General features: G+C 32.7%; 2 protein-coding genes across 2 annotated transcripts; one reads left to right on the forward strand and one right to left on the reverse strand.

Moving 5' to 3' along the window:
- Positions 1 to 93: 93 nt before the first annotated feature.
- Positions 94 to 11,602, forward strand: LOC108904363 (syndetin). Its single transcript, XM_018706887.1, has 14 exons — positions 94 to 246; positions 352 to 540; positions 591 to 902; positions 992 to 1,180; positions 1,235 to 1,453; positions 1,512 to 1,804; positions 4,352 to 4,541; positions 4,600 to 4,931; positions 4,987 to 5,194; positions 5,315 to 5,623; positions 10,478 to 10,636; positions 10,689 to 10,810; positions 10,878 to 11,067; positions 11,125 to 11,602. Exons 1-14 carry the CDS (start codon positions 202 to 204, stop codon positions 11,242 to 11,244), a joined length of 2,877 nt encoding a protein of 958 aa, XP_018562403.1. The 5' UTR covers positions 94 to 201; the 3' UTR covers positions 11,245 to 11,602.
- On the reverse strand, positions 7,930 to 10,298 carry LOC108904372 (tRNA (adenine(58)-N(1))-methyltransferase non-catalytic subunit TRM6). The gene is made up of 2 exons (XM_018706896.1): positions 9,651 to 10,298; positions 7,930 to 9,598 (listed from the first exon to the last, which is right to left on the reverse strand). Exons 1-2 carry the CDS (start codon positions 10,243 to 10,245, stop codon positions 8,880 to 8,882), a joined length of 1,314 nt encoding a protein of 437 aa, XP_018562412.1. The 5' UTR covers positions 10,246 to 10,298; the 3' UTR covers positions 7,930 to 8,879.
- Positions 11,603 to 12,959: the final 1,357 nt, after the last annotated feature.

Consider the following 12,959-nt stretch of genomic DNA (forward strand, 5'->3'; position numbering starts at 1 on the left):
TTGTTCAACATTACCGATACCAACGACAAAAAATTGCCTAGTTTAACCTTATTTAGCCGATTCAACTGTCAGCTGTCATCGACATGACTGACGTTTACTTAAGAAGTGTATAATGTTATTTCTTGTGTAAATAAAAATAAATATTAAACATGTTTATTTAATTTAAGCTCTTTAAACATTGTCTTAATAGTGGCCAATAAAATGGATGAAATTAAACAAAAAATCTTGGGGCTTATAAATAAACAGGTAGGATGAACTTTTAAATTAGGTTAAATATTTATTTATATATTTAATCTAAAACATTTATGATAGTATTATTGTTATTCTTTTTAAAAATAAATACTATTTTAGCCCCCTAAGATACCGTCAATGGGATTTGATGATACAAATTATCATTTTTCGCAAGTCCCAACTTTATCGATAAACAGCAAAACAGTAACCGATGTCAACAGGCCTGCCGATCAAGACATATTGGAAAGTATCGAGGCGGCATATTTTTCCATGAAAGAAGAATTTGATATATGCAGATTCGAGTTAGAGGTAATATTGCACAAAAAGCACCACCCTATTTTGAAGATATCAATTTTTAGAAATTGCCAGAAGTCTTAGATTGCGATCAGATCCAAAGAGACTTCAAAAATTTAAAACAGCAACACCAAGTTGTGTCTAAGAAAGTGCTGCAGTTAATTTTGGAACACCAAAATGGTTGCAATTCTGAATTTGAGAAGATTGCGGAAATTTTAGAACAAGTTAAAAATACCCTTGAGTTGTGTAGGTCCAGCAGGAAAGAGTTGAAAGTTGCCGGGAAACAGTTCAGTGCCAGTTTAGGGATATTAGCTAATTACAGGAAGAGAAAACTGGCCCAAAATCTGTTGAATAATTTAAATATGATTAAAAATTTAGTAAGTGTATTATATTTTTTGCAATCAAAACAGCAAGATTTTTAGTACCTTTTTTGATCATTATTTGGTTTCTATTGTGATTCTTTCAGCATAGTTTTGATAAGAGATGCCACCAGTTGTTGAACGATGAAGACTACGCGGGTGCTATTATGGAATTGAAGAGGTGCCAGAAAACTGCCATTAAGTACAGACATTTTAGTTGTGTAGCGGCCTTAACATATAAACTACAGGAAACTTTAGAAAACACAGACTCTCAACTAGACAGAATTTTGTCACAGGTAGAATCATGGCAAAATGGTGTTTTATGTGCATTTTTTAATTGTAATTTCCAGATGTGTTATCATTTTGATGGCGAGAGGTACTGCAAGTTGCAGAAGGCCTACAATCTCTTGGAGAAATCTCAGGTGTCGATGATCGACAATTTACACGTTCATTATATAACGGCTATCTATAATTCGTCTTTTAACGTTGTACATTCTTACGTGACGTCGGCAGAAATACTGGATTCGACGGAAAACAGTGGCAAAAATCCATACAAAACACTCTGCCAGGTATTTGTTTTTCTATTTCGTGAACATAAACTCTAGTAATTTAATTCTTTCCTTGCAGTCGATAGCTCAAGACGTTTTCATACCATGTCTGGTGCACATTTGTAAGGTGTTGTTTAAAATCGTAATGAGTTACCATAAATTGGTGAGGTGGCATAATAATTGCGAGACGGATCCTCAGAACGAATCGTCTAATCTTGATGTTGAAAATACGATGAGCAGGCAGAAGTTGGAGCATTATTTGTTAAAAATATGGGACGACGTGCAAAGGAAAGTGTCTAGTTTGTTATTAAATGCCGATTTGGCCAGCTACAAATTCGATCAGTTCGTGCAGGTGCTCCGAGTGGTTCACAGGTGAGATTTTTATATAAAATGGATTTTCACTGCTTTATGTTGGTTTGAATGAAAATTTAATATATTCTGACGCCCCAGGGACATTGCCATGTTGCCAAATTTTCAAATTTTCCGGAGCAATACTTTCCTAGATATCAATCGACGCAGTTCCCAGTGGAACATTCTGTATATTGTGTCAAAAAAGTGCCCCGAATTTGTCTATTAAAAATTTCGTGCAAAATAGTTTTAAATTTCTTTTTTGGTTGGTAGTGCTATACTCTATTCTGGCGCGAAGTTGGAGCGCGATCTGTCAAGTAGTTTGATTATGGCTGTTAATTTTGTTAGTTCATTTAAAGCGTGTTCTGCGATTTTTACTATGAATAATTTTATTGAACAATGAATCTGTTTAAAATTTTATGCTACTAACGGAATTTCTTGCGCTGAATCATTCAAAATGGGAAAAACGTAGGGTCATTCGGTTTTATCGAAAACTCAAGCGTTTGATGATTTGTTCTGGTCATCCTTCAACGTTTTCAACTGAATAAAACATCGAAAAAGTGAAGGAAATAGTGCTTGCTAACCTTTGTTATAGTTTGAGAGAGCTGGCACATGAATTAAACATATCTCAAAAAAAGAGCTAAATTTTCTTCAAGAAGAGCATCGTAAACATGTTACTGAAGACATGCTCGAACAAGCTAATTTGGACTCTATGTTCATGCTCATCATAACCGGTGACGAGACAAGTTGATCAGAAACCAAAGGCACGTTGGCTGTTTTCTTCAACTATCCTGGTGTTGTCCACAGAATTCCGTCCGGATGGAGAAACAGTCAACGAAGAATAGTATCTGGGTGTTAAGAGGCTTTTGAGCGAGTATCTGCCATAAAAGACAAGGTTTAGGGAAGCACAATTCTTGGATTTTGCACAACGATAATGCACCATCACATAAAACGATAATTGTGAATTAATTTATAACCAAAAACTCAACGAATCGAGCAGCCAACATATTTGCCGGATATGGACCCTGCTGACTTTTTCCTCCTTCCCAAACTCAAATTATCACATCGTGGAACATGTTTCGAGTCAATAAAAGCCTTAAAATAAAAATCGTGGAATATGGGTTCAAAAAGTGCTTTGATGACTGGGTTGTTCGTTGGAAAAAGTGTATTGCTTCAAATGGAGTCTATTTTGAAGGACACAAAATAAATTTTGATGATTAATTTTTATTGACAAATTTCGGATACTTTTTTGACAGAATGTATATCACTTATTCTAATAATTCTCTGATTTGCTGTATTAAATAAATCAATACTTTAAAAATCAGTAACAGAAATAACAGTTATTATCTCTATAATAAATCTGTCATGTTATAAAAAAACAATCATGTTTTTTAATTTTATTATCTGATTGAGGATAATATTTAAAGAGGAAATATCTCCAAAAAATATGACGTGATGCAAAAAGAATCGTAAAATATAATTTATAAGTTTAGATACAGGCTGTATCAATATTCATGTAATAAGTATCGCAAAATCTTCAAGTTGGCCATTTTCGTGTACAAAGAGCGACCGCAAAAATCGCCTGTTTTTTCACAATTCACAGAGAACTAAAGAAAATAGATAAAAATATGTTTTTGGTCTCAAATAACTTGTCATAAAAAATTAAGATGAGCATAGCTTTTAGTTTTTTGATAATTTTCAAAAATCACCCCTATTTAGGAGTTGAAAGACGCCTAAAATGAAGAATGGAATATTACCAATAAATATAAAAACTATTAGCATGTGAATTTTTCTATCGAATGATTCTTGACACAAAAAGACTTATTCTCATGACTGAAATAATCATGTTGAATTAGAAAATCCACCCATAAGCTCACTCAGGGGGTCGAATCATCTCCAAAAATAGAGAATATCAGAAATAATTGTAAAAATTCCAAAAAAAATATATATTAAGATAATTCACATGCTAATAGTTTTTATATCAATTGGTAATATTCAAATTCTTAATTTTTGGCATTTTTTCGACCCCTAAGTAGGGGTGATTTTTAAAATTTTCAAAATATTAAAAGCTATGCTCATTTCAGTTTTTTACGACAAGTAATTTGCGACCAATAACATATTTTTATGTATTTGTTTAAATTCTCTGCGGATTGTGAAAAAACGGGTGAAAATCACAGGATTTTTGCGGTCACTCTTTTGACTTGTGGTTTCCCATTCGCATATTCTGTATTCTGGGTTTTACAAAAATTGCATTGCGCATATCATTTATCGCTAATTTGAAAAATTTTAAAGTAACCACATGAAATTGTATATTTAAAAAGAAAAAATAATAATTGATGACAATTATAAACATTCATTTTTAATTGAATTATTGAAGTATTTGGAAAAATTGGTCATTTTAAGTATTCAGTGGTCATTTTTTAATGTGACTGGTCACCGACAGTGTTAATTTTGGTAATTTTTGATGTGACTGCCATCTTTAAAAAAAATTTAAATTTTTGCCAACTTTGATACCTTCTAGCAACTTTTGACAGATATTGGGACATCCTGTATGATGACGAAACATTTCAGGTTGATTCAAGTGGGGGAGGAATTTTGTTCAAGCAAATCCGAAGACCTACAGGAATCCATAAGAAAACAAAGCGTAAACTATTTCAAAAACTATCACGCCCAAAGAATGGACGAGCTTAAGATATTTTTAGAGAACGAAATGTGGGAAATTTGCCCGGTCAAGCCCTCCTTTGATATTCTGCAGTTGCAAGTAGGAGTTTCACAACGAATTATTTTGTAGTTATTTTGACCACCTCCGTTTGTTTCAGGAATTCAAACCGTTCCGTTCGTCCCTAAAGAATTTCAAACTAAACCCGCAAGTCAGCCCCACCCTACCGAATTACTCCACGAACTCCACCGAATGTTGTTCCTCGAGTCACTCCCAGGACGGCAGCAGCATCATCGGTAATTACTTTATTCGCTACGCTGAACATGGCACGCCTTTCGACAGCGGTCTGGACGATACTGTCATCGAGGAGGATATTTTGGCGTCGGAAAACGAAGCCTCGGGCTATTTTTCCGAGGACAGCGAGGAAGAATCGGAAGAACTTAGGAAGGATTATGTGGACGAGTACGCCGACGACACAAATAACTCAAACAAGTGAGTCTTGTTGTATCTATTTGAATTTATTGTAAAAGTTTGTTAACGTTTTCAGATCCTTCATCAATAAAGACAAGAAAGAGAAGCACCATCACAAGGCTCCTATTCTAACGAACACCACGTTATCCATTTTGAGACAGATCGGGAAGTATATTCAGATGTCTAGGCTTCTCAAGCCCATAGCCTACCAGATAATATCGTGTATGAATCAGTTGTTCGATTATTATCTCTACTCGGTTCATTTGTTTTTTGCACAAGACTTGGTAAGTAGAAACTGCGTTGTAACATACAGGGTGTTAATTAGGCACGTTGTACAAACATGGGTGATTTTTTAACTTATTTCTTAAGACGATTTGACTGTAAGGAACGTTAATTATTTTCAGACCGTCTCTAGTAGCTCTCTTTACACGAAAGAGTTGAACATTACTCTTAAGAAAATATCCGACAATTTAATTTTGGAGAGCATTCCTCAAGAAGAAATGGATATTGTCCATGACGGGAAGATATTGAAACCCACTTTGTCCTCTATGGTGGATTTGCAGAAACCGGAAAAATTGCACGGTTTAGCGGAGAGGATAGTAGGAATGGAGAGTCTGATATTTTTGTCCAAGCAGTACGAATTTTTGCAGGAGTATTTGGAATATCTGGTTCCGCAAACCAACAAAATAATGCTGCAGCAATTTTTTGTACAGGTAAGTTGAAGGCATATCACGTAGATGTGTAATATACATATTCCCATCTTCGTAAGGTTTGTTTAAAAGTTAGTTGTATATGTGGAAGATGGAGCAGCAGTAACAGATTATTATTATACAGGGTGTCCCACCGGGAACTGCATAGATCGATATCTAGGAAAGTACTGCTCCGAAAAATTTGAAAATTTGGCAACATGGCAATAACAGCTATAACATTATTAACTTAAACAGAACACCCTGTATTTTTTTACTCTGTCGTAAGCAGATTAAAATTTCTTCTCAGGCCATATAAGCATTGTTAGGGTTGCCGTTACTACTTTTAGAGATACTTGCAATTTTCTATTTTTTGGACAGTTTTTTTCGTATCAGACCTGTTGTCAAATTGGCTATGACCAGAAACACTCCAAAAACAATTGAAATAACTTGATATTTGTCAAGTTAGTTGTCAAATTATTGTTGTTTGAATAGTTTTTGCCAAAAATTTAAAAATTGCCTGGGGATCATTTAAATTATACTAATTAGGATTACTTTAATTTGTTTTATATTAAAAATTTAAGAAAATGTGACAAAGTAATTTCTAGAACATGTGGAGAATCTGCTGCTTTTTTCCTAGATATCGACCGACACAGTTCCTGGTGGGACACCCTGTATATGGGGCATTCCATGCCAAATCGACCACTTTTAACCCTGACTTCTTTCGATTTGGCTGAAACTTTTTTTATTGTTTTCTACCCCATTGAAAACCTGAGAATTTTTTTTTTCAATTTTCGAAAAAAAACGAAAATTTCTCGATTACCATTTTTGAAATTTTTTTTTCTTATAAATCCTAAATTTTTTCAGTGGTTTTTTCGTTTCCTATTTTATTGAAAAAATTTTTTTTTGCAAATTTTGCTTATTTCACACCATTTTGAAAATTTTTGAAATGTATATGGAATCCCAAAAATGGAAAAAATTTGTTCTATGCAGCGATTGATAACAATTTTTTTTAAAGAGTAAAAAGAGGATGGTTTCAAAATGATTTATTTGAGTTGCGTCTTTTTTTAAACTTTTTTTTTTCATTTTCTTTTGCATGTATTTTTCGAAAAAAATACAAAAAAATTATTCAAAACAATCTTCTAATTTTTTCTTATTTAAAAAAATGAAATTTTTTCCATGTTTACCACCCAATTATTTCTTTCATATATTTTTTTTCAATTTTGAGATTACATTGAATACATTTTTAAAAATTTTCAAAATGGTGTGAAATAAGCTAAATTTGAAAAAAAAATTGTTTTCAATCAATAAAAAAGAAAATAGAAAACGAAAAAACACCACTGAAAAAATTTGAGGATTTATAAAAAATGAAAAAAACGGGTAAAATAGGTGCAGATAATTTTGATCAATTTTTTTCAAAAAGTACATTTAAAAACAAAAATTTTGAAAAAAAAAAACGGTTTAAAAATTTTTTTTGAGTTAGGTGAAAAAATTTTCAATGAGGTAAAAAACAATAAAAAAGTTTCAGCCAAGTCGAAAGGGGTCAGGGTAAAAAGTGGTCGATTTGGCGTGGAATGCCCCATATGCATTAAGTACTTTGTTCGATTTTTTTAAAAGTATTTTTAATAATAACATACCTTTATGAAAATTGTCTGTATTGTCCGCGCCAAAAAATTACATTAATTATTTATTGCATCACTATTTTTTTTTTAGTCCGCGCCAAAAAATTACATTAATTATTTATTGCATCACTATTTTTTTTTTAGTCCGCGCCAAAAAATTACATTAATTATTTATTGTATCACTATTTTTTTTTATCACGTTATGTTTGCCGGTTTACACAGGGTGTAACTGTATAGTGAGGGTCACTTTTCAATAATAACGCCTTCTGCAAAATACTGCTCTGAAATAAATTCTTTTAAATCAAAAAGTCGAATTATATCCGTTTTGTAAACTACACTTAAACTCTCGTCTATGCCGTCACTGGGCAAGTCCAAATTCGATGGTATGTGCATGCATTGTTACCTTTTTAACCCAACTATTTAAAAAAATTGTCAAACATTTTTAAAAATTTGATTTTTTTATTAGAATAAATCTTTCTTTGTATCAAGAATCATTTGATAGAAAAATTGCTAATGGTTTTTATATCAATTGGTAATATAATAATAATATTCAAATTCTTCATTTTTGGCATTTTTTCAACACCTAAGCAGGGCTGATTTTTAAAATTTTCAAAATACTAAATGCTATGCTCATTTCAGTTTTTTACAAGTAATTTGCGACCAAAACATAGGTTTATGTATTTTTTTAAATTTTCTGCGCATTGTGAAAAAACGGGCGAAAATCACAGGATTTTTGTGGTCACTCTTTATATTGGTTTCTAAAGGTTAAAGGTAGTCTCCGTCTAAATATGACCTCCGTTCAGAGTTACACCCTGTATAAAAAATGTAAGTGTACCTGTGTAAATAAAAGATCTATTTCAATAGTTAACAAGTTAATATTTTAGCAAAAATTATATAAATACGATTAATATTAATACAGTGGAGTTTCCTCATTATCCGTTTTTAATACTGTCCGCACATATTGTGACGTATCTCTACCCTTAAGTTTGGCTTCATATACAGGGTGTTTGGAAAATAGTTGAAGAAAATGAAACAACAGATTCTTCAGCGAATCTTAGAGAGGACGTGAATTTTTTTTATTCTAGCCCCCCTTAAGAAATCAGTGCTTTAAATGTAGGTGTTGTAATCAAGCTTCCATGGCTTTTTTTCAAAACCGGCACAAATTAAAAACTACAATTTCTATTCACTGTAAGGAGTAAAATTTTTTAAGAAAAAATAATAGATTTGGATAGCCCTGTTCCAAACCGTTTTTGTTTCTACACAAATTCCGAAATATCTTAGTTTCCGTACAAAAAAATTTAATGGATATAAGTTACATCTCAATCCTATGATTCTCCGAACAATACAAAATTATCGTAGTAGGTTTCTGTCATTTTTCTTTTTTTTTTTCACTAAACACATCCTCTAAAATTGACTGAAGAATCCTCTGCTTCGGTTTCCTCAAGTATATTCTAAACACCATGTATATATAAAAGTTTACTTATTATATTATCCATTTAGTACGCCATGATTTGTTATAATCGAACTCCACAGTTTTTGTGAAAATTATGCATAAAAAATTACTTGTAATAATATTCGGATTAACAATAACCAGTAACCGAAAAAAATTCAGTTAATTTGAAATTATGTTCACCACAATTACATGAATAAAAACACTTCTATCAACAACTCAGCTTAAAACCCGTTAAAATATATCCCCCCGTATTCATATTCACTTCGGGATGAGTCCTATCCGGCAACACCTGGTAATTCCTCATGAAATTATTGGATATACGGATTGAAATTATGTCCACTCGGCTTTTTAGGTATCCATATAAATCCTGTAGAGGTTCTTTCAGTAAACTAAACACGACAAAGCTTCTGCCGCCTTTCAAGAACTGCAAAAGTTCTTTCACGATATTTACAGGGTGCTCCTTTGCAGTCACTATCAGAGAATCTACTTTGCTTTCCAATATCCTACACGCCTTTTCATTCTCTAACTCCCATTGTCTCTTCTGGCTTGTTCCTTCTTCGAGTCGAGGTTTTTTTGCAGAAGGTTCAGTGGTGTCTTCATTCGTGTCAGTTTCGGTGCAAGATTTCTCTTCGATATTAGTTTCGCTGGTATTAGCTTCAAGCTTGGGATTTTCTTCAACTGCGTTCTTATTTTTTTCACTATATGCAGCTTTATTTTGATAGAAACACCTTAATACTGAATACAGATTCACGTTTATACACCTGTCGATTTGTTCCCGAGGGTATTGCATTGCGACAAATCCATTTTTTTGACATTCGTTACCCGGATGCATGTGAATAAGTGAACCGGTGGTATCGTTTCCTATAGCATTCATGATTGCTGCGGGCATTAAACCGGAGGTCCCGCTATCATAAAGTAAATGGTTACCTAAAAAGAATAAATTTATTTATGCTAAGAATCAAAGAAAATATGTATGTACCTTCTGAATGAATATTGGCATATGATAAGATCTGTGACAAATCGTCCATTCTTATTCCCAAGGTTTTCGTAGGATCTTGTCTATAAAACATTTGCGACAATAATCTTATCGTAGGTTTACGAATTTGAATGTATTCGAAGTATTTTTTCTCTTTCTTTTTGATGTATTTCTCCTGACTGTATTCGGTTTTCATGTTAAAAGTCTTGGAATTACTAATCAACTGTTCCACTATGTTGTTAGAGCTAAGTTCCGCATTTTTAAGCTTGTCGATGTCGTCTTTCGTTAGGCCCTGAGAATCTGCATTATTCGGGATGTGACGATTATCCGCACCAGATTTTTCAATATTTACTGATCCTGTAGCTGTGTTAATCTCGTCGACTTTTTCCAGTATATAAAATTTCTTGTTGCCCAGCATGTTTTTCATTTGAAAAGTGTCGTAGTATTTTTCACCGATTACATTGTCCATTTCTATAGTAAAACTTCCCAGAAGTAGATTCCCATGTTTTTTTAACTTGTGCAGTTTGGTGTAGCCCTGTCTTTGCACTACTAAGTAATCTCCTATTTCAATTTTATCACTCGTTTCCGTATTTTTCATATTAAGGTTCGGAAGGGTTTGTTTGTTGACGTACACGCGACAGGTTATTTCAAATTGAGGTTAGAAAGGAATTAGAGAATGTCATATTTTTCTTGGTCGGTAAAGTAGACCACCACTTTTATACACGAAGCGGATATCTATGCAGTCAAATTTAAATTTTGCGGGCGGATATTTAGCATTGTATTAATTTTGAGCTATCTCTATAAAAAAAATAACGTTAAATTATTTTTAGAATATCGCCAGTGCAATTGGAATGAGGTACCCAGTATACATGTCGGTCGTTGCACAGGCTTTCGATCTGAGACAGATTTTAATTTCAATGTTAAAGATAAATTGGGAAGTAAAAGATGTTATGTCTCAACACAACTCCTACATTGACATTATTTTGAGGGTAAGAGGGCGATTACTAGAATTAGCAAAATTATTTTTAATTTTTCTTTAAGGAAGTGCAAATTTTTACTCTACGCTTGGAGGAAGTTTCGACTAAGGTTCCAATTTCTCAAGAAGTTCATAAGAACTTGTGGGAGAACATTGCACATATTATAACTCATACTCTTGTTCAGGGGTAAATATAATTATAATTATTGTTTTTTACTGATAAAAAATGGATCAATCTACTTGTGCTATTCTAGATTTTCTGAAGCAAAGAAATGCTCAAATGGAGGAAGAGCTCTCATGCAATTAGATTTTACTCAGTTTTTGTCCAAGTTTGAAAAAATCTCGTCTTTGAAACCTGTGCCACATAAGGAATACGTTGAAAACTATGTAAAGGCCTACTATCTGCCAGAAGCAGAATTAGAAAAGTGGATCAGGGAGCACAAAGTAAGTACATGTTCTTTTATAGTTTGATAAACGTGAAAAAATTGTGTTTTTAAATAGGAATATTCATCGAAACACCTGTTCGGTTTGGTCAGTTGTGCTTGTCAAAACAATAAAAAAACTAAACAAAGGCTGCTGCAAGTGATCGAAGACATGGAAAAAACGCAGTTTGGGAGATAGCAGGACTATCAAAACCAGCAGTAGGTGTGTTTATTGATTTTAAAAATCTATAATGTTATGTGATATTGTTCTAACATATTTAAATTATGCAATTAAGTTTAACTATATGAATATATTTATTCAGACAGCAGGCAAAAAATACGTATTTTCCACGAGCAACTTACACGGAACATTAGTTAATTGTAAGAAAATAAACACTTATTCATCTAATAATACTTAAAAAACATATGTTAAACACTGACTCACTGATTTTATTAGGGTTTATATATTGTAATGTTAGAAATCATTTCGTCACACATATTTTGTATCTATTTTGTATAGCAATTTTGTTAAATATATTAATTTATTAAAGAGACTTAGTAAAGCAAATCTTGGGTTTTATTAATAGATATTTTCAGTAATTTAAAAAAAGTCAATTTTGCCAAACGTATAAAAGCGGAAGCCCCGCGGGAGATTTACTGTAGGCCCCACGTTGGGCTTCTAAGGCCGAGGATGTCAACCTAGGACTCATTTGGATTTCCCGAGGGCCTTAGAAGAAGAAAGCACAATGCGTACTATATTTGTTGAGATAAAATTCCAAAAAGAGAATAAGCCAATAAAGTTCTGTTATCGGAACTACTGTAACAATTTACCGCGGCGGGCCCATACCTCGAAATTGTTCGCCAATGTCTTTCTACGTCGGATGTCGAATGCAGATAATAATAAATATGTTTTTGAGTAGTTTGAGTAAGCTGCAGGACACATTTATGTAAAAATAATGTCGAACATTTCCCTTAAAACTTTGACATAATATTTGTGTAAAATTCTACAGAATCTATAGGCATACAGAAAAATTTTGCTATTTGTAAATTGTTGGTATAGATTTCTTATTAAATTTGTCTCGAATCATGTTTAAAATAGGAACTTTATTTTTTTTATACATATTATAAATTGTGCGCTGTATTCCATCTCTGGTAAAATTGTCAATATTCTTTAATTTTATATTTTTCCGTTTCCTCTTTGAACCGTGATCAATAACTTCTTCTTTAATTACGCGATAAATTGCTGATTTTGATATCTTAATTAATTCGCTAATCCGTTTCCTAATTTCTTTATCACATTGTTCATTATTTTTTCTTTTGAAACGTTCATATATATTTAAAATAATACATTCAGTTTGTACGTGTAAATCTTTGTTTTTAAACTCTGAGTTGGTTTCGACGCTTTCAACAAAAACCTGTTCGACTATTTGGGGATTTTCCCAGGTTATTTCGTTATCCTCCATTCCAAAGGGTCTCCATGCTAAATTACTAGATAATTACATACAGGGTGATTCACAACTTTTCCAAAAAAATTTGGGAATAGATGCGGCATGAGAAATGGAGTCAATATCGTAAAAAAATTTTTGTAAAATCCTTATAGTTTCCGAGAAAAAAATTATTGAAGTCATAGTACTTTCAACTATTACATAATTCTCTAGCGTCATTCGCAATACGCGTGGAGAGCCACGTGGTCTCAGCGACTCCGAATACTGAAATCCGATTTTTCAGTCGTTGCCATAGTGTTTACAATAGTTTTTTAGTAGTTAGTGTCAAAAATGGCTTGCGTGTATAGCAACTCGGAGTTGATGGATATCGTTCTAATTTATGGTGAGCAAGACAACATTTGTATTATGGTGAAGCATTTGTGTTATGGTGAGGCAAGACAATATTTGTGTTATTTTGTAGAAACTGAGT

The sequence above is a fragment of the Anoplophora glabripennis genome, unplaced genomic scaffold (genome assembly GCF_000390285.2).
Source record: "Anoplophora glabripennis isolate ALB-LARVAE unplaced genomic scaffold, Agla_2.0 scaffold13, whole genome shotgun sequence".
Classification (NCBI taxonomy): domain Eukaryota; kingdom Metazoa; phylum Arthropoda; class Insecta; order Coleoptera; family Cerambycidae; genus Anoplophora; species Anoplophora glabripennis.